General features: G+C 57.1%; 3 protein-coding genes across 12 annotated transcripts in view; 2 read left to right on the top strand and 1 right to left on the bottom strand.

The window, feature by feature from the left end:
- The first annotated feature begins 87 nt into the window (after window positions 1–87).
- On the top strand, window positions 88–7,330 carry Trmt1 (tRNA methyltransferase 1). Of its 4 annotated transcripts, none has more exons than XM_027955234.1 (17): window positions 88–177; window positions 470–673; window positions 1,344–1,399; window positions 1,623–1,765; window positions 1,922–2,109; window positions 3,309–3,424; window positions 3,503–3,615; window positions 4,549–4,697; window positions 4,852–4,938; window positions 5,015–5,084; window positions 5,171–5,305; window positions 5,407–5,492; window positions 5,637–5,745; window positions 5,838–5,914; window positions 6,705–6,824; window positions 6,904–7,030; window positions 7,148–7,330. In XM_027955234.1, exons 2-17 carry the CDS (start codon window positions 528–530, stop codon window positions 7,295–7,297), a joined length of 1,872 nt encoding a protein of 623 aa, XP_027811035.1. In that variant the 5' UTR covers window positions 88–177; window positions 470–527; the 3' UTR covers window positions 7,298–7,330. The 4 variants fall into 4 exon arrangements, with proteins under 4 accessions (XP_027811035.1, XP_027811034.1, XP_027811037.1 ...); XM_027955233.1 differs by having other exon boundaries at window positions 95–177; window positions 389–673; XM_027955236.2 differs by lacking the exons at window positions 88–177; window positions 470–673 and adding an exon at window positions 748–787.
- Window positions 7,331–8,907: 1,577 nt separating this feature from the next.
- Lyl1 (LYL1 basic helix-loop-helix family member) lies at window positions 8,908–14,456 on the top strand. The gene is made up of 5 exons (XM_027955144.3): window positions 8,908–9,275; window positions 10,348–10,702; window positions 10,795–10,886; window positions 11,714–13,637; window positions 14,150–14,456. Exons 2-4 carry the CDS (start codon window positions 10,371–10,373, stop codon window positions 12,127–12,129), a joined length of 840 nt encoding a protein of 279 aa, XP_027810945.2. The 5' UTR covers window positions 8,908–9,275; window positions 10,348–10,370; the 3' UTR covers window positions 12,130–13,637; window positions 14,150–14,456.
- Window positions 14,457–15,164: 708 nt separating this feature from the next.
- Window positions 15,165–20,598, bottom strand: part of Nfix (nuclear factor I X) — a 95,911-nt gene continuing 90,477 nt past the window's right edge. For 3 of the 7 annotated variants that reach the window (XM_027955135.2, XM_027955132.3, XM_027955134.3), the window contains one exon: window positions 17,925–18,192. In XM_027955135.2, the coding sequence (XP_027810936.2) occupies window positions 18,034–18,192 (159 nt within the window). In that variant the 3' untranslated portion in view covers window positions 17,925–18,033. Of the gene's footprint in view, window positions 16,738–17,924; window positions 18,193–20,598 lie in introns of those variants that run through there. The other 4 variants (XM_027955136.3, XM_027955137.3, XM_071602140.1 and 1 more) reach the window with 2 other exon arrangements.

A 20,598-nucleotide genomic window follows, 5' to 3' on the forward strand; every position in this document is an offset into this window, starting at 1 on the left:
GCACTTTCTTGCCGCGATAAATTTTGATCCTATTCGCCCACCGTGAGTGTTGTCACTGACTGGTTAGCCTTGGTCATGTGACCAACCCACCCCCCCACACTGTGCCAATATGGCGGCTCCCAGATCCTAATTCGGGAAACGTGCATCCAGACTGTTCAGCTCTCTGTGCCTAAAGAAGTGAGAAGAATGATGATGCCGGGAGCGATCTGGACTTGGGGCGGGTTCACCTGAGAGCTTTAAGCTCTGCAGGGGCTAATGTCTCTGGAAACGGAGGGTGTCAGTTTACTGAAGCCACTGGGTTTACTTAGTCCCTACTGTGTAGGCCACTCCTGGCCCCGGATGCAGCTCTCTGATCCTCCCTCTATGCCTTCCCCTGTCCCCGAACTAGATTTGGTGGGCAGAAGCGACCGTGGATGACCCATGCGAGAATTGTTCTGTGGCTGAGCCTCACTCTCCGCTCCACCCGCAGCCTTTGTAGAGCCCATTTTGTGGAGTGGCAGCCCCCAAAGCCCCCGAATCCTGGAGCAATGGAGAACGGTACTGGGCCCTGCAGAGAAGAGCGCCCACCCACGGCCCAGGAGACTACAGTCACCGAGGGGGCCGCCAAGATCGTTTTCCCCAGCTCCAACGAGGTCTTCTACAACCCGGTGCAGGAGTTCAACCGCGACCTGACGTGAGCAAGGGTCAGGGTTCAGCCTAGGAGAGGGAAGTAGGTCAGTGAGGCTGAGGGTGTTACCGGAATAAGTTGGCTGCCAGCTGCTCGAAGACCAATCAATAGGAGAGAAGAGTTAGTAGGAAGGTTTCGGGTTTATTCGAGGGTTGGCATCTCAGAAGATGGATGAGCTCAATCTCAAAGCTCCATCTTGAGGGGCTCAGGGTCATAGAGGACTTTTACAAGGAAGGGAAGGAGGAGCAAAGCCGGAAAGCTACTTGCTGAGTAGGGTCTTTGTCATCCTGAGCATGTGTCTCCTTTTTTTCTAATCTGGAACACTGCATTTGACCTTAATCTCCTGGGGCTAGTTCCTGTAGATCTTAGACATTTTCTGCAAGTTAAACCTCACAGTAATTTACATGTTTTGTGTTAGTTGAAATAAAGGTGTTGTGAAGGTCTTGAGATGTTCTGGGTTCTGTAAATCTAAAGAAAGATTTAACAATTAACATCTTAACTATTTAGGTGGGGCTTCTCTTTAGAATTTAAAATGCTGGACAAATGGGAGGTGACCTAAAAGGATTAGGGTGGTACTACATTCTTGCTGAAGGGCAAAGGGAATGACACTACCAAGGACCACTCCAAAGGAGTGGCCCTGTCAAGAGGTACCAGTTGACCTTCCATCTCCCACCAGATGTGCTGTGATCACCGAGTTTGCTCGCATTCAGCTTGGGACCAAAGGAATCCAGAGTGAGTGGAGGTCCAGGCTCCCAGTGGGCCAGGCAATCACACAGAGCTCTCTCCCTGTATCATCCCCTTCTCTCCCAAGACTCCAGAAAGGCCCTCTGCTCTGTCAGCCTTTCCCCTGGGGTTTTCAGAAAGATTTTCATCTGTGAATCTAAAGTATTCTGAAGTTTATGGGGTCTCAGAGGGTCATTGATATCCCCTGATTTGTGTCTTTGGGTGACTGTAGTCAAGGTGCCAGGTGAGAAGGACCTGCAAAAGGTGGTTGTGGACTTGTCCGAGCAAGAGGAGGAAAAGGTTGACTGGAAAGATGGTGAAAACCTGGCCCCAGGAGATAAACCTCAAATAGCTGTCGTCGGGGAGATCTGTGAGGTAAGACCTAAGCAGAGGAGGTACAGGCTTGGAATCTAGTGGGTAGTAGGGGAAGGAGAGCTCTTGGAGGGGGAAGGGTTGGGGTGGTAGGGAATCTCTGGGGCCCAGAAGAGGAAGGAAATATGGATGGAACAGGGTCCTTGCTTCCTCCAACAGGAAGGCCTGCGTGTCCTGGAGGGCCTGGCAGCTTCAGGCTTGCGTTCCATTCGATTCGCCCTGGAGGTGCCTGGGCTCCGATCTGTGGTTGCCAATGATGCCTCTGCCCGGGCTGTGGACCTCATGCGCCATAATGTGCAGCTCAATGGTGTGGCCCATCTGGTACAACCCAACCAGGCAGATGCCCGGTAGGTTCTGGATGACTCTGCCCTGTGACTGTAAGGTACACTGTAGAGAGAGACTGTCTGGGGCCAAATCCTGGCCCTGTCACAGTTTTGACATATGACCTTGGGAGATTGACTGAGTCTATTTGAACCCTACTTTTCTTGTGTGCCAGAGAACAGTAGTTTTACACAGATTGTGGTAATGCTCAAGTAATAGAGAAGAATGTTTGGAGGGCTGGGGCTGTGGCTCAAGTGGCAGAACTAAAACAAATCCTAGTTCATGTGAAGCCCTGGGTTTGATCCTCAGCACCACAGAAAGATAAATAAATAAAGGTACTGTGTCCATCTAGAACTAAAACATTAAAATAAAGATATTGTGTTCACCTAAAACTAAAAAATAAATATTAAAAAAAAAAAAATGGTCCAAACTCTGCCAAAAGTAAGTGTAGTCATATGTTGCTTAACATTGGGTACATGTTCTAGGAAATGTGTCAGTAGTCAATTTTTGTTGTGGGAACACGAGGGTGTACTTACACAGACTAAGACAGCTATAATGTCAGTAGGTAATACGCAGTGTCATTGGCTGAAATCTGTATGTGGCATGTGGCTATGCTGTGTGGTCTCCATTTTAGACTCCTTGTCCCCCCTTTTTATATGTGTTATTGTGTGTGTGTGTGAATGTGTGTGTATATATATATATATATATTTAGCTGTTGGTGGACCTTTATTTGTATGTGGTGCTGAGAATCGAACCCAGTGCCTCGCACATGCTAGGCAGGCATTCTTCCACTGAGCTACAGCCCCAGCCCTTGTGCTCCTTTTATTTGTTCAAATGAACCATGGCATATCCAATGTCTGCTGTGTGCCAGGTGCTGCTCCGGTGCCAACAGTGGGTTAGTAAACACAGTAGAACTTGTGACCTCTGCACGAGCTGCCTCACTGCCGCCTGGGGGGCTTCCAGCCTGGTTTCTCATGGATTCAGAGGGCCAGCTCTAAGTCACATCTTGGGATTGGCTGTTACCAAGATTTTAGACAGCTCAGTTGGGGCCTGTCTAAGGGGGAAAACCATGCTGTTAACAAATGCCCAAGATAGGACCTGCACCTGGGGAGCTGGCCCCTGAGTTCAAGGCCAGAACCACTACCCTGCAGGAGTTCATGCTTGTAAGGGACAGAGCTGGGGTACCTGCTGGGGGAGGCTGAGGACCTGGACCTTTTGTGCCTAGGATGCTGATGTACCAGCACCAGAAGGTATCAGAGCGGTTTGATGTCATTGACCTGGACCCCTATGGCAGCCCCGCCCCCTTCCTGGACGCAGCTGTGCAGGCTGTGAGCGAAGGAGGTGAGGCTGGGCTGATGTGGAGGTTGGAGCAGGGCTAGGGGTGTCCAGAGGGCCTCACTACCCAGTTCTTCCCCAAAGGGTTGCTGTGTGTCACCTGCACGGACATGGCAGTGCTGGCCGGGAACAGCGGGGAGACATGCTACAGCAAGTACGGGGCTATGGCCCTCAAGAGCCGGGCCTGCCATGAGATGGTGAGGGGTGCTCCCAGCCCTCCAGGGAGGGGAGGCACCAGGCTTGGAGAAACTCGCTGCCCCTACCCAGCACACCTTCCTACACCTAAGACCTGCTCTGCTTCCTCCAGGCAGCCAGGGCTACATTAATCCAGGGGGTGACCATAAACAGGTCTTTAAGGGGCCGGGTAGCAGTAGGTGGTTGCGTACTTGTTCCTTTTTTTTTTTTTTTTTTTTTTTAAGATGGAATCTTGCTATGTTGGCCTCCAACTTGTGATCCTCCTACTTGAGCCTCAAGTAGGTGAGATTGCAGGGGCCTGCCACTGTGCTCAGCTTAAGGAAAAAAAGAGTTGTTTTTCCAGGTTTGGTTCAGACGTTTGCTGGCAATTGACAGCACCTTTCTGGGCCTTGGTTTTGCATCTATTACACGAGCATGATGATGGTACCGACCCTAGAGGGTTGCTGTGGGGAGTTGAGGCAGGGGCTCCTTGTTCCTTGAGGCCCTGTTCCCAGGTCAGTCTGGGAAATGCCCACCCACCTCCTTTCCCATGTTGGAGTCTCATGGCAGCCTCTGGCAAGGAGAAGGCTAGGCAGTTCTGCATCACATAGTGTCCCCACTTCCTACATAGAGCCTTTGGGGCTAGAACTTAGGTCCTCAGCCCACAGTCCACAGTGAAGGAGGCATACTGACAAGGTCAACAGAAGGAAGACCATTCCTCATTCATTAGTTCCAGCAAGGCCACAAAGACACAGGGACGGTTGTGATTTTGCGGATGAGGAAACGGAGGCCCAGGGGTGCTGCTGGCTAGCCCCCGGGGTCACACAGCCAGGACACTTGGGACTGGGTTTGGAACCTAGGGAACCATCCTTGAACGGGTGCTTTGAGCACTGTGTGTGGCCCCTTGCGGCAGAGAGGATCCTGGAGGGAGGGCTGACCCCATCCTCCGCCCCCAGGCCCTGAGGATCGTCCTGCACAGCCTGGACCTCCGCGCCAACTGCTACCAGCGCTTCGTGGTGCCGCTGCTCAGCATCAGCGCAGACTTCTACGTGCGTGTGTTTGTGCGCGTCTTCACGGGCCAGGCCAAGGTCAAGGCCTCAGCCAGGTCAGCGGAGGGCAGGGGAGGCATGGTGGATTGAGGGGGAGATCAGGCCTTGTCCTGGGGACTTGGGGGTCCTAAAAGGGACAGAGCCAGTCTGAAGGAGGAGTTGGCGTGGCGACCACACTGGGAGCTCATCGCCATGCCCTGGATCCCACAGCAAGCAGGCGCTGGTCTTCCAGTGCGTGGGCTGTGGAGCCTTGCACCTTCAGCGCCTCGGCAAAGCAGCAGGAGCCTCTGGTGGCCGGTGAGCAGGGGTCCTTGGGCAGGAGGGTGAAGGTGTCCCAGGGTCACCACCTGCCTAACTGCCTTGCCCCTTGCAGGGTCAAGTTCTCTGCAGCCTGTGGTCCCCCTGTGAGCCCCGAGTGTGAGCACTGTGGGCAGCGACACCAGGTAGGACTAAGCCAGCGGAGGGAGGGGGTGCAGCAATCCCAGCGGCCACTCCCCGCCCCTGCTCACTGCTCCCTGTGTGTCCGCAGCTTGGTGGTCCCCTGTGGGCAGAGCCCATCCACAACCTGGATTTTGTGGGCCGCGTCCTGGAGGCTGTGAGCACGAACCCTGGGCGCTTCCACACCTCAGAGCGGATTCGGGGAGTCCTGAGTGTCATCACTGAGGTAGGGGTGGGCCGTGCCAGGTGGGGGGGCCCCACCTGTGCCCATGTCCTCTTGAGCCTGTCCTTTCCATCAGCTGCACAGCCCCTCCTGTGCCCCCTCAGGAGCTCCCGGATGTGCCCCTGTACTACACGCTGGACCAGCTGAGCAGCACCATCCACTGCAACACGCCCAGCCTCCTCCAGCTACGGTGAGGGTGGGGTGGGGGTGGCTAGGGTTCTCCAGCACACTGTGCCCGCCAGGCCGCCCATGCGTGGCCTTACTGCTGTGGTCGCTGGTGTGCCACTCCCCTGCGAGGAGTCCAGTCTCCCATCACAGTCCCTGCTGTCCCCAGGTCGGCCCTCCTCCATGCTGGCTTCCGGGTCTCACTCTCCCACGCCTGTAAGAGTGCAGTGAAGACGGACGCCCCCTCCACAGCTCTCTGGGACATAATGCGCTGCTGGGTGGGTGAGGGCAGGCTGACCACGTGGGGATGGGCGGGTGCCAGTCCCCTGAAGGCCCCTTGGGCCCAACATCCACTGACCTCCGCCCTCAGGAGAAAACGTGTCCTGTGAAACGGGAGCGACTGTCCGAGACCAGCCCAGCATTCCGCATCCTCAGTGTGGAGCCCAGGTACAGATGGGTAACTGCAGGAGGGAACAGGGCAGCCCACCAGTACGGTATGGGGACCCCTGTATGCAGAGGACAGACCCTCCCTGCACAGACTTTTTCAACGAAATCCAAAGCCTGCCCGCTCCTCCCTCAGCTTCTGCCCTCCAGACCCACCCACATCCTGGCTGTCACCATCTGCTGGGGGGGGCGGGGGCGGGGCTGTGCATGTCTGAAGCAGCAGAGCACCCTTCCTCTGCCCAGAGCCCTCCATGGCTCCCACTTCACTCGAGAGAAACCAAAGTCCTATCTGTGGCCCCCCAGACCTTGAAGAGCCCCCCACCATCTTCTCTGTGCTCTCTGCTCCTTGTTGACTCCTAGTCTCGCTGGGCGGTCATCTCCAGCTTCTGCCTGTGCTCGCTTGCCTCTCACCTCCTGCCTCCCCAGGGAAGCCTGCCTTGACCCGGCCACCTGGGCTGGCATCGCACCCCTCCCGGCTCCCGTGCCTTTTACCAGAACGCTCACCACATGTCCTGACACAACGTTGTTTACCTATTTCTGATCTTACCCTTTCTGATCTGACCCGTTGCTTGCTCATCCGTCTCCTGTGCTAGACAGTCAGCCCCGCCCCGCGCAGGCCTATTCCCAGCAGAGAGAACCATGCAGACTTGATAGTAAAAGCAAAATGTTTATTAAATAAATGACAAACCCGGGCAGGGGCAGCCACGGCAAGCTGCTCCAAGCTGGACAGGCTCCACAGTGGTCCCTGGACACCCATGCGGTGGCTGCCCCAGTCCTTATTCCCATTGCCCAGGCTGCAGGCCAACTTCACCATTCGGGAGGATGCTAACCCCAGCTCGCGCCAGCGGGGACTCAAGCGCTTTCAGGCCAACCCGGAGGCCAACTGGGGTCCCCGGCCCCGAGCTCGGCCAGGGTGAGTGGGGTTGTGGCTCTGCCAGGGCCAGGCGGAGGCAGCCACCAGCTGGGGTCCCAGCACTCTTGTCTACCTGCAGGGCCAAGGCAGCCAGCGAAGTGCTGGAGAGACGCAGGCTCCTCCAGAATAAGCGGAAGGACCCCCCTGAGGATCGGGCCCAGCGCGCTGCTCGCCTAAAGACATTTCCTTGTAAAAGGTTCAAGGAGGTGAGGTACCTCCTCTCTCCCCAAAACTTCTGGGCATGTGGATACCCCTCTTGGCCTGAAACAACTGGGGCCAGCCACGTGCTTGCAGAGGGCTTCACGGCACCCTCTTCCCACCAGGGCACCTGTCAACGAGGAGACCAGTGCTGCTACTCACACAGTCCTCTGCCCGGAGCCTCAGCTGATGCCACCCCCACAGACTGCCCAGAGACCCCCCCAACCAGAACCCCCCTAGACCCGGGACCCGCTGCTGGGCCAGGTGTAGACTGAGCCAATAAAGACGTCATTTTCTGCTGATTGTCATTCTGAGTGGGGAGGCTGGCTGTGGGCTGTGAGGGCCTCCTTCCCATCCATCCAGCAGCGTGACTGGGTCCTAGTCCTCTGTCTCCTTTTTCCTTACCTGAGGTGGCTATGCATCTGCCTGACTGGGGGATGTCTGTCCCTGCCTGACTGGGAATAGGAGCTGACCATGTGTGGTATGTCCCTCTGCGGCAAAGTTGCTTAGACACCCCCCAGAGCTGCCACTTGCGATTCCCAAGGTGACCACAGGGCGGCAGCCTTGCGCTCGCACCCGTGGGACTTCTGCTCCTCCCCCCTCCCTTGGAGTGCTCCTGGGCCCAGTGCAACCAGCGAGCCCCAGTGTGTCCTCCCATTGCCACCGCCTCCCCGCTGCCTGGTTTCTTTTGGCCCAGCTCTCCCGGGGCTGTGGCGGCGGAAGCTGGACCGGAACCAGGCACTCTGTACATCCGCTCCAGACCAGGTGCTTCCTGCCCTGTGGCCCAAGTGGGGGTGCTTGAAGAGAGGGGCCAAGCAGGCTGCTGCCCAGACACCCAATGAAGGGAAGCTGCATCCCCCTCCCCCGAGGGCAGGGGCTCAGTAACCTTAGGGGGAATCCTGGGGCAAAATTCCTGTCCACCACGTGCACCCTTCATCCCCAGCTGAAAAGGAAGACCAATTCTAGAACTCCCTTGTAGGGGCATCAATTAATTCACGGGCTTAAAACTTGAGTTTCCCCTGGGTGGGGTGGGGGACAGGAGGGTGGTTGGTTCTGGACTCCAGGGAGGGTGGTGGCTGTGGTGGTAGGTGGCAGTGGAGGGCCTGCCTGGGGAACGCCTGCCGTTAACCAGGTACAGGGCAAAGGAGAACAGATCCTTATGCAGGATAGGGGATAAGGAGAGGTCTGTGCTGCTACTTAGCTGTGACCAGAGTCCCTCCCTTTGTGAGCTTTCAGCCTGGTCCTGAACAGAACCATCATTCCAGGATGCTGCCAGCCAGGAGGTGGCTCCACCCTTCGTGGTGACTAAGTAGTCCAGACATCCAGGTTGTGGGGACTGATTGGGGCAGCCACTGAAGTCCTCTCCAGTCCCATCACCTAAGAACTGGACCTGGAAATGGGTGGAGTGTGCCCCAGAGCTCAGAACACTGCTCAGCCCAGCGGCTCAAAGCCAGGCCACCAGAACTGTATATCCTGGGGTGCCCCACCCCGTCATGGGGGTGGAGAAGTTGGGAGGGGATCTGTTAAAAAAAAAAAAAAAAGAGGAACCAACCAGGCGGGTTAGGAGGGGAGAAGGGGGCCCCCGGGTCACGAGGCCCCAGTGGGCCGGAAAGGGCCCTCCTCCACCCCATCAGCAGAGACACTCCATTAGGGCAGGGGGTGTTCAAAGCCAAAGGACAGATCCAGACAACACCAAAGGCTGAAGTTTCCATGCCTCGGTTTCCCCTCGGTATGCATCCAGGCCCTTCCCCCAGGCTGTACGCTGGGGCCGGGGTAGTCCGGTGCCTGGGGAAGCGGAAAGCCGGCCGGTGAGGGGTGACCGCCGAGTGCTGCCCGCGCCGGCCGGGGGCGGGGCCGGGAGGCGCGCGCTCGGAGATCCCCGCCCGCCGGTTTCCTCCGGGGTCAGCCCGGCTCCTTATCAGGCGCGGCCAGGCGGCCTGGCCCTTATCTGAGCTGGCCCAGCATCCTCTGGCCGCTGCGCCGGGGGTGAGAGGGAGGAAACCCGGCCGCCGGGGGCGGGGAGAGGGCGGGCTGGGCCGGGAGCCGTTCACTTTCCCTCGGGGAACCCACGCCGCCACCGGCCGCCGCGGCCTTCGGGAGCCCGATAGGAGGCGCGGCCCAACTCCTGGGCCGACGGGGCGCCCTGGAGGGCATTGGCTGAACCCCGACAGCGGAAACCGCATCCTGGCCTGGACTGCCAGTCCTGCGGAGACAGAGCCCAGGCACTCACCAGGCTGCTGGAACAGCGCCGGGGTAAGAAGGGAGCCGGCTTGAAGGTGGAGGGTCTCTGCCTGGGACCCCACCAGCATTCCTTTGTTCGTTCATTCATTCATTCATCAGCCAGGATTCCCTAAGCTTGGGGCCAGACCAGCTTCCCCAGCTGGAGAAGTCAGGGCAGAGGGGCAAGGAGTTCCACACCTTGCTGGGACACCCCAGACCCTGGGGTCCCACAAACAGGAATGTTTGAAGGGTGCAGGGCTGGGAGTGCAGCTCACTGGCCTTAGCATGGGCAACGTCCTGGGTTAATTCCTAGCATTGCAAAAAAGAAAAAAAAAAAAAAAGGGTGCAAAAGTATAGATGCTGGTGGGGGTGGGTGTCTAAGCCAGAGGGAGGGTGTGAGCTAGACTGAGCTGGAGTGGGCACTGGAAACAGTGTTGTTGGTCCCAGGGTCAGCATCAGGCACCATCATCACCCTATGATAGTGGGATTACAGGATTAGTAAGGGGAACATTTTCAGCAGGAGCGAGAGTTCCAGAGCAATTATGGAGGGCTTCCAGGGTCAAATGTGGAGGCAGGGTGAAGAACCTCAGGGCCATACCTGAAGTCCATGGGGCCAGCCTTGGGGTGTGTGGGGGGGAAGGGGTGGCCAGAGAAAGAGAGTGGATCTTGGAGGGACTCCAAGGTCACATGGCACCAATGAGTCAGTGAAGGATCTCAGAATCAGATCTTCAGATCTGAGGGTCACAGTTTCAATCTTGGGGTTTCAGGAGATCCCAGGGTCAGTCGGGGGCTTCTTCTTTGTCTCAGCTCTAGGCTGTAGGTGAGAGGGAATTCTGGGAGAAACTGGAGGCACATCCCCTCACAAACAGCCCAGAGAAGGCATTGCCAGGCGCCATGCTGCCTACCACCTGGTAGACAACCCCTCTCTTGTAGAGAATGCCCTCCGATGTCCTGGTAGTTTCTGGAATCACTCACTTGTCTTTCCCACTGAACTTCCACCCTCCTTCCTCCCCGCTTTCTTTCCATTTGAAGGTTCTGTTAGCCTAAGCAGGTGAGGGGAGGTCACACCTGTTCCTCCTCCCACTGGCTCCCCTCCCTCCCACAGGTGAGCACCCCTCCTCGGGGTCCATGTGCCCACCCCAGGCCCTGGCAGAGGTGGGCCCCACCATGACTGAGAAGGCTGAGATGGTCTGTGCTTCCAGCCCAGCCCCTGTCCCACCCACTAAGCCTGCCTCACCTGGGCCTCTACCCTCAGATGAGGTGGGCCACAGAGGTGGCTCCCCATCCAGGTTGCCCCCTGGTGTACCAGTGATCAGCTTGGGTCATACCAGGCCCCCAGGGGCAGCCATGCCCACCACAGAGCTGAGTGCCCTCCGGCCCCCCTTGCTGCACCTCTCCACTCTGGGAACTACCCCGCCCACCCTGGCTCTGCATTACCACCCTCACCCCTTCCTCAACAGGTCAGTGGGGAGCTGGGGCTTGGGGGAGGTGTTGGATATTGGGGGCCAGGGTCTTTGCCCACAAGGCATTTGTGACCCACAAACCCTTACAGCGTCTACATTGGGCCAGCAGGACCTTTTAGCATCTTCCCTAGCAGCCGGCTGAAGCGGAGACCAAGCCACTGTGAGCTGGACCTGGCTGAGGGTGAGTGTGTGTGTGTGTGTGTATACTTGTGAGTGGCTCTCTCTGCCTGGGCCCAGGTCTGTACCACACTCTTCCACAGGAAGATGTGTTTCCAATGCACACACATACATGCACTCATAGGTCGTACCCAAGTACAAGACTACAGTCCCATAGTCCCCACTCGAGCACTATCACTGAGCAGCCACGCCTCACAGCCGCACAGTCACAGCAAAACAAAGTTGGCCACAGTGGGGCATAGGAGCCACAAAATGACAGCTCCACTGGGACATACAGCCATGAAAGAGCCACAGGACCAAAGATACACAGGAGACATCCACACAACCACAACCACACAAGAGTCAGCCACAGAACCACAGCTATGCATGAAACATCCACCACCACATGATAGCGCCACACATGAGCACAGCCATCAGGTCGACCAGGAATCACCTGGCCACATGAGACCCCAACAGGACCACCGTCATCAACAATGCGAGTACTTCTCAGAACGATAGGCACACCCAGCTGCACACTGAGAATGTGGGCCGCAGGGGGAGTTTCTCAAAGTGACAGCTCCAAGGAAATGTTTCCTTGGGGACTCTCAGCCATGGTCATGAAGGTGCAGAGAAGTGCCCTGGTGTCTACAGTCTGGACTTAGGATCCTTCTCTGTGGGGCCCGTGGGCAGAGGGGAAGCTACACATAGACCCCACACATGGATCCCTTGTGTGGTGGTGCCACAATCCACCACCTGGGCGTAAATCCCATGAAGGTGCTGTGTGTGCCTAAGTGAGGTTGGGAGGGGGTGCCCTCTGGGCCTGGAGGGTAGCCCCGCCCGTCCTATCTGCAGGGCACCAGCCCCAGAAGGTAGCACGGCGCGTGTTCACCAACAGCCGCGAGCGCTGGCGGCAGCAGAACGTTAACGGCGCCTTCGCAGAGCTCAGGAAACTGCTGCCGACTCACCCGCCCGACCGGAAGCTGAGCAAGAACGAGGTGCTCCGCCTGGCCATGAAGTACATCGGCTTCCTGGTGCGGCTGCTGCGCGACCAGGCAGCCGCGCTGGCTGCAGGCCCCGCCCAACCCGGGCCCCGTAAACGGCCTGCTCACCGAAGCCCAGACGATGGCGCCCTCTGGGGGTCCGGGCGCAAGGCCGAGGTGGCGGCGCGCTCGCAGCCCGCGCCCGTGGCAGACTCCGACATCAACCCCAATGGGGCAGTACGGCCCATCAAAATGGAGCAAGCGGCTGTGAGTCCCGAGGTGCGGTGACCCCCATACAGCGGCGCCTCTGAGCCGTGGGTGCCACCGAAGACTCAGACAGGGACAGTGGAGGAAAGGTCTCGCTTCGCCGGCTCCCGAGAGAACTGTCAAAGAGGGACTTAGACACAACGTCCCCGATAGGGGAGAGATCCTGGGGGTCTGGAAGGGTGACCATCATCCCAAGGGGCCCCGCAGACTTTTTTCCGCCCTGTAAATTACCCAGGAAGCGCGGTCGTCGGACCCAAGTGGTGCCCCACCTCTGCACTTGTGGGGGTACTGGGGTCGCTGTGGGGGAGGGAGGAGTCTTCCCCTTCTCACGGCGCCCCCTCCTGGAGACTCAAAAACTGACTCGGATGGCGTGAGCGGCGCACCTGGCGCCCGAAGAGCCAGGCAGCATAGACACCCGGCACCTAAGCCCACAGACTCGACCCGGTCCCGCACGATCGCGTTAGCGAAGGCTCTGGAGCTCTTGCTTTTGTTTTTCTTTATTTCTTTATTTCACATACACATTAGCCATTCAATGGAGAAGCCGGAGAGAGTCAGGCAAAGATGGTATAACAGAAGCGCAGTGACGGGGGCGGGGCGGGGCGGGGCGGAGAGGGAACAGACGGGCTGGCTGCCTACTTGCATTCCGCTAGGACACTGAAAACCCAGAAAACAAAACAGACAGTAAACTACCCTTGTTTCTTATGTATCTCAGTGCAGAGACGGGGGGCGGGTGGAGGGCAGAGAGGGGGAGACCAGGCTGAAGGAGGAGGAGCAGAGGGAGGGGGACGCTAAGGGGGAAGCACACCAAATCCATTAGTACTATATATAGAGATACTCGTATATACTGCGTTTCTTAGCCTAAGAAGAAACTTGTTTGACGGGACGGGCGGCCTTTGCGGTCCGCGATGCTGGTGCTGGTCGGGCGCACGGATCTCCCGGGAGGGGCTGAAGCGGGGCTGGCCCAGGCTGGCTTGCGGGGTGAAGGGGGCGCCCCAAGGGTGGGTGGGATGGGGGCAGCAGAGGTGGGGCTGGGGTGCCCCTCGGGCTCTCGATTGGGGGACAAAAGTTCTCGTGACTTTATTGCTCCTTATTTTCTCTCGTGTGTGTGTGTGTGTGGGGGGGGTCCGTTCAGCACGGTCGGGGTGAGGAAGTGGTGGGTCGTCTGAGCCACCCGGCCCCTCTGGGACCCAGAGCGCGGCGTCCGCTCCGCCAGCACGGGGGTGAGAACAAGGCACTAGGTCGGCCGGCCAGCGCGGGGGCGGGTGTGTAAGGCAGTCGACAGGGCTGGTTGCGGGATGGGGCGGGGCTATGTGCGGGGCCGTGTGCGTGCGTGCGTGCGAGCGCGGGTCTGGGCAAATCAACCTGTCAGCGTGGCTGGTCCTGTCCTGGAGCATCGAGCCTTCCGGGTGCTCCCCGGAGCGGGCCGGGGAAGGAGTGATGTTGAGTAGTGGTGGTGGTGGTGGGGGTCACCGGGGAAGAGGTTCGGGGAGGAAACTACCAACTTGCTGAGCGCGCTCCTGATAATGCTGGTGAGGGTCAAGTTGGCGTCTGGCTCGAAGAAGGGCGCTCGGGGCGGAGAGGGAGGGAGGGAAGGAACATTTGTTCGTTGGCATTGACCTCTGCAGGGGAGGGGCTTGGGACCCCCTGCCGCGCCCCTGTGCCCAGAAGGCGATGGTGCGAGGAGGGGGCGCAGTGCCCAGGGAGGGGACGCCCGGGGAGATCCGCGGCAAGAGCAGCCCAGCCGCCGGGCGCACGCCGCTGTCCCGTTCCGTTAAACTCAACAAAGAAGGGATATGCGTGTTCCTAACAAGTGCAGGATATTTAATTGATTCATAAACTTATGTATAATAGTTTGTGGGTTTTTAAACGTACTTTATAATGTAAGAAGCACCAGGGTTTTTATGTTTAATTATCTTAAAATAATTTTCTCTCGTCCTTTTTTCCTTTTTGATATTGTGTTGGTTTTGTTTTGTTTTGATTTTTCATGTCGAGGTGTTTTGTTTTGTTTTTTTTAACTTCAAAATGTGTACGTTTCCTTCAGCCCTCCCACCGAAACCGAGAACGAACGACGAAACAAATAAAAACCCCAGATCATCCTCGTCAACGCAGGAAAATGACTTAAAAAAAAAAGAAAAAGAAGAAAAAAAAGAAAGGAAAAAACACTCAGCTTTCGTCATCCCCGCGCAGGGCGGGGCAGGCCTAGTTCTTTTAGCGTCCCCAGAGCCGCGAGGACATTACAACAAAAATAGAATTTTTTTTTCTTAACAATCTCTTAACATACAAAGATAGGAAAACTCTCTGATGCATTGCACTTGGTTCAATGAAAAAAAAAGTTCATTTCCCCCATATATATATTTTTGTGGGTTTTTTTTCCCTCTCCTGACACGTCCCCACATCTGTCGCCCTCATTGCCCTTCGCCTGCCCCTCACACCACTACTTGGGAAAGGAGCGCACCTTGCCCGCCCAAACGACCCCGCCGGGCCCAGCTGGCCTGCAGCTTTCGACCTCGCCCGGGCGGGTGCCCCGCAGACCCCGGCTCCCACAGTGTCACAGCACACCGCGGCCCGATTGTCTTCGACGGAAAGGGCGCACGCGGCCGGGCAGGGACCACCCCCCTTCCGCTCCTCTTAGCTCTGACCCTGTTTAGCCAACCGAACTGAAAAATCATTGCACTTTGACCGCGCGTCACGCCCGGCCCGCCCGGCCCCCCACCCCGGGGCCTTGCTCCTCACGCCCCGGGAGTCTCCCACGGGATCTCCTGCCCCTCAGCCCTGGGGTCCTCTCAGCGTGGAACGCCGAGGAGAGCGGGGGAGGGCTTCGCTCAATTTCCAACAGAAGCCGCCCCTGGGGCCAGCCACCTAGCGGCTTCGCCCTGGGGAGCAGGCACCACCTGCCAGCCGCGCAGCCCCAGGTAATGGCCCTCCTTCCTCCCCGGACGGCTCCTTCCCTCCTTCCGCCAGCTCAGGGCTACAGCCTCACAAACTAGATTCTCAATAAATAAAGCCCATAACCCACCCCTACTGGTGCAATGTTGGATTGATTGACTTTCAGAGGATCCTGACCTGTGCTTTGTGTTTTCATACCGTTAAGAAAGAGAGAAAGAGAGGCACAAGGACTTGAAAAGGGGGTCAGGGAGAGGAGACGCAGGAAGGAGGGAGTAAGGCACAGAAAGACAAGCCAGAGGGGCCAAGTCACACCCTGGAGGGGGCTGGGCGTGCTCATGCTCCCCTCCCTCCCAGGGGGACTTCTAAAGAACCTCTGGACAGGCCCCCACCATCCTTTGGGGAAGGAGGGGACTTGGGGGGAGCTACTTCCTGTGGTGTGTTACCAAATTGTTCCCAAGTTGCTCAAATAGAGGAGGAGTTCCCAATTGCAACAGCAAAGACCCAAACAATGACTGCCCCACCCCTAAATAAAGAGTAAAGACATTACAGCTAAAATCCAGAGAGAAGTGGCCATGGGGGGTGGGTGTGGTGGGAAAGGTGGGGGACAGAAAGCTCCAAAACACTTTTGAAAAGGACAACACCCAACACCCTCCAAAAGAACTGAAAGTCGGCGAGCAGGACGCCTACCTAAGCGCAGGTGGCAGCTTAACCGGCGCAGCAGCAGAAGCTGCTTCATCCTCCTCGATTGGCTCCAGGGGTCCCCTTTCTGCTCCATCTCGGGCTGGCCCCAGCAGTGCTGTAAGCATGAGGGGCAGGGGCAGGGACCAGTGGGGCGGAGCGAGGGCACCTGCATGCAGGGCTGGGGCGCAGGGGCGACCTGGAGCCCAACTCCCTTCACTCCTGGCGGGAATAGGGACAGCCCTCCTGGTCTTCAGAGAGAGGGAATAGGAGGCCTGTCCCAAGCTGGGGCGGGATCAGTTAGAGCATTCCATCTTTTTCCTGTGGACTGTACAAAGGGGTTTGGGGCCTCAGGAACTGCCCCTAACAGCTCAGGGTGGAATGGCAGAACACCTTCCATTCTGGGCTGATGCAGCAGGTAGCTCCAGGGGGTACCCCCTGCCCACCCGAGGGCCTCTCTCACCTGGTCTGGAGCAGCTAGGGGTAGAAGCCAGAACCCAGGCAAGAAGGGAGAGATGGAGGGGGCCAAGTATAGAAGGGAGAGCTCGCCAACCTACACCCCATTATCTTCACAAGCTGGTCCTCCAGGCTCCCCAGGAAAGCTCAGGCTGGAGTGGAGAGTGGGGTTCCCTAGAAAGGGTAAGGGTGGGGGCCAGGCCCCTTCAGAACTGTGCTGGTTGCTCTGTTTGGGAATTTTGCTCCTTCCCTAGAAGGCCGGGCTGGGATGGGGAGAAGGCAGTCCTGCCGCATCCTTTCTTTCTGTCTGTCCTCTGCCTGGCAGAGTCCGTTTTGCATGTTTCTTTCTGCTTGGCTGCTGGTGCACAGCTCCGTTGAGACCCCTTCCGAGGGCTCTCTGAGAACTGGGCTGCTTCGGGGGCCTGCAGGGGTCCCCGGGCTGGAGGAGAGAAGGGCTGAGTGGCTGACGACATCTAATTTTTGCTTTTCGGTGGGGCTGGGCTGGGCTGGGGGATTTTTCCATGTCTCAAAATTTCTTCTCCCCCCTTTTGAGGAACCTCTTCTTTTCATTTTGCTGTTTCTTTGTCGATCTTATCAGAGGAACCAGGACTGAAAGGAAGCCGGGGGGAAAAAAAAAAGGCAATATTGAGAACAGTTGGGGCACGGTCCCTGGCACTGTGACTGCTGATTCCTTGAGGATCCAGCTCAAAGTCCAGCTATAAAGAGCCAGGGTACTGGGCAATTGACCCACCACTGGGGAGGAAGTGCAGCTCCCCTTCATGGGAATCCCCCCAGACCCTGCACCCCAGTGCTAGAGTCCAGCTGGCCTTCCCGTGGGCACAGTGCCCAGCGGGTGGGACCCCCGTGGCTGGCGCTGGCACAAACCTGGGATCTGGCCATGTTTGCAATTGTTTAGGTTTTTGTGTGGGTCCTGGAGGGTGGGGAGGATGCCAGGCTTGAGCTTTTGTGCCCAGAGGGGTTTGAGGAGTGGGGTGGGGGTGGCCCAGCTTCTTGCTGAGTTTTCTTTCTGTCTCTTTGGATTAAAAGCAGAAATTCCCGTCTGAACATCCCAGCCAAAGTCCCACAGGCTGAAAGGCTGGGGGCGGGGGAACCACATGGCTTCAGTCCCCAGCAGTGCCAGACCTGGGGGAGGGGCCATAGCCCACCCTGCAGATCCTTTACCCTTAGGGCACTAGAGTCTGGGGAAGGACCCAAGGCTCCCTGGGGTGGGCGTCCTTCCCTCATGAAGCCAGCAGGGGGCACCACCTTCCCACATACAGGGCGTTGTCTAGCAGCTCTGCACCCAGCACACCCTGGGTAGACCCCAGAGGCAGGGCAGCTTGCAATCTGCTCTCCATCAAAGGCTACAGTCCAGACCCAAGGCCAAGGGTTGGGTCAGGAGGCTGGGTACACCTGACTGTATCTACAAAATGGGGGTCTCCAAGACTGGGTCACAGTTGCTGGTCTGTGGGGATCAGACAGAGCTAACTACCAGAACGCATGCCAGATGTGTTCATTCTATCCTTACCCAGCCCCTCACAGAAGCCAGGCATAGAAAGGGTAGGTGCCCTGCCTGAGGCCACACAGCCTTAGGGTGACACAGCTAGGACTGAAATGCAGGGGGCAGTGAAGAATTCATGCTCCTAACTGCTACCAGTGTGGTGATCATGAGGAGGCAGGGTCTGTAGTGGACAGAATGCCTGCACCCTGTCTAGAGCCTGGCCTTCCACACTGGAGTAAGAGCCCTGGTGACTGGAGCCACCAACTTTTCAAAAGAAGCTAGAAGTGCAACAGAATTTCATGTGAAATTTTCCAATATTTACTTTATTATTCCAATATTGGTTAGCTTATGGTCTACAGGCCAGATCCACGACTCAAGTTCTGGTTGGGACCACATGATGTTATTCACTGTGAGATGGGACACTGAGTGTGAGAATTAGAAAGGGATTCAGAGAAGCCAGGTGCACTGGCACATGCCTGTAGTCCAATACTCAGGAGGCTGAGGCAGAGGATCACTTTAGTCCAGGAGTTGGAGACCAGCCGGGGCAACATAGTAAGATCCCTCTTAAGAAAAACAAAAGCAGTGGGGGATAGGGTTCAGAGATCTCTGGAACTTTTTGTGACAACAGAAATTCTATCTGTGCTGTCCAATGCAGTAGCACAAATGGTTTCTCAGCACAATCAATATGGATTCTGACTATATATTCTTTAGTTGATTCATTTAAATGTTCACAGCCACATGTGGCCAGTAGCCACCACAGTGGATGGGTATCTGTGGTATCTATAAATGTGGGATCTGGGATTGCCACAGTGACCAGGCACTGCTGGCTAGCAGAGATGAACCGCCTGTCACATACAGGAAGATATGCTCATAGGAGACCTGTCCTCCCTCTGTGCATTCCCCGAGCACCTGCCCCAAGTCTGACCTGTCAAACGAGTAAAAACCAAGCAGAGGCTCAGGGGGTCTGATGAAGATGAGGCAGAAACCCAGGTCTGAAGCACCCCAGAGTGAGCAGAAGAGAGCCAGGGCAGCAGCTAGCTCCTGGGCTTCCCATCCCGCGCCCTTCGCCCTGGCAGTCTATGGGACCCCTCTTCATAAGAAATGACTATGCAGGACTCTTGTACGACTGTTCCCAAATTGGGGGCAGCCCGCTCCGGAGCCATCTCTCCTTCAACATGGACAGGGAGGGCTCTAGCTGCCCTGTCTGTTAGCAGATCATTCCAAGGCCCCAAGCTGGCCCCTTTGGGGTTTCATGAGCTTCACAGCAGGGGGCTCAACAACCAAATCTCAGGTTGGGGGCCCTCCTCAGAGGAGGAAGACTCGGATTCCAGTCCTGGAGCTGGGGACAAAGGCAGTTCCAAGGGAGCTCCCTGGCACCTCCCCACAGGTCCCGAGAACAGAAGATCTGCTGCCAAGCACGGAGTGGCTTTTCTGCTCACCCTCCCTGCTTCCTGAGCCAAGTCCAAAACTGATTAAAACTAAGTAAAAAGCGCTGCCCAGGGAATGACAAAATTGCTAAAATTCTCTTTTCTTCCCTCATTCTATTGTTCTCTCTCCATCTGGTGCTCTAGGGATCAGCAAAAGTCACTCGTTACTGTGGAAACCACTTCTGACTGTACCCCCTGTGCCCACTGCAGCCGCCCGCCTGCCCCAGGCCCGGGGACTCCTGCTCAGCAGCATGTCCTGCTCTGGCTTTCCCGCTGCCCCCTCGACACACCTGCCTGCTCAGGCGCCCTAGACCCTGGCAGAGAATTCCTTCCCCGAATGCCCAGAGCCCAAGATGGGAACATGGGAGAAGAGAAGTTATTTACCAGACTTGCCTCAAACTCTGCCTTGGCCCCAAAACGTCCAAGCAAAGACAGCAGAGAAAGTGAAGAAGGAGGAGAGAGGGGTTGACTGAACTGGGAGGGCTCTGGCAGTGGTCAAGCACGCGCACTGCAGAGCTGCAGGCGGCCAGGGGTACGGCAAGAGGGAGGGAGTAAGTGAGCCCTGCCCTTGATGCCAGCCCAGAGCCCAGAGGGGAGGCCCGCCTGCTGTCCCTTCCTCTGGCACCCCCTCCCGCCCTCTGCCAGCAGGGCTTTCTCGGCCTCCCTGGCACAGAGCAGAGGGGGCTGGCTCCAGCCCCTGCTCGGAGCCATTGTTTTTCTTCTCAACACCCCCAAGTTCAAGTTCATCTGGGTGTTACATCATGTCTGGTTGCTCCTGGAAACCAGACGGGTCAGACGTGACTCTGGGGAAAGGGGGTGGGAAGCTGGAGGGGGTTGAAGTTCCCTTCCCCTCCCCTCCTTGCCACTAGGGAGCTCTGAAGTTTGAAGTTTGACAAAGTTTTTTGGCTTTTTTTTTTTTTTTTTTTTTAAGGAAAGGAAAAGAAAGAAAGAAAGCAAGCTCTCAAGCCACACACACAAAACTTCCATCCACTAACTTTCTCTGGATGGGGGCCTCAGAGCAGAGGCGGAACAGGAACCAACAGAGGTAGCTCTGGGGCTCTGGGCAAAGGTGGTTTTCCCAGGGCCAAGAAAGTCCACAAGGAGGTGTTCTTGTAAAATGTGCAAAAGAAAGACATTTGCACACTCTTTTCTGAAACCCTGCCCTGTGAAAGCCATGGGCCCTCAACAGCTGGTGTGCCCTGCTCCTGAGGTGGGTCCTTCCTAGCTCCCAGAGCCCTGGGTTCTGCTGACTATTCTCAACCTCTTTGGGGACAGGTACACAGGGGACATCCACATGTAAGTGCAAGGCCAAGTCCAGGGGCTTCCAGCTAGAGGGGCTGAGGATGGGCTTATCCCTTTAAGAGAAGTAGGGATGGTGTCAGCAGAAGAGGGGAGTGGGGACTGGGGGCTCCAGCAATCTGGCTACCCCTAACAGGACCCATTGGGACTTGGGGGAGGGGCTTCCAGGGCAGCAGCCAGTCCTGCCCTGCCCTTGGTGCCAGAGTCTCTGGGCACTCAGCCCACCAGGCCCACTCTGTCCCT

This window comes from Marmota flaviventris, chromosome 1, assembly GCF_047511675.1.
Source record: "Marmota flaviventris isolate mMarFla1 chromosome 1, mMarFla1.hap1, whole genome shotgun sequence".
Classification (NCBI taxonomy): domain Eukaryota; kingdom Metazoa; phylum Chordata; class Mammalia; order Rodentia; family Sciuridae; genus Marmota; species Marmota flaviventris.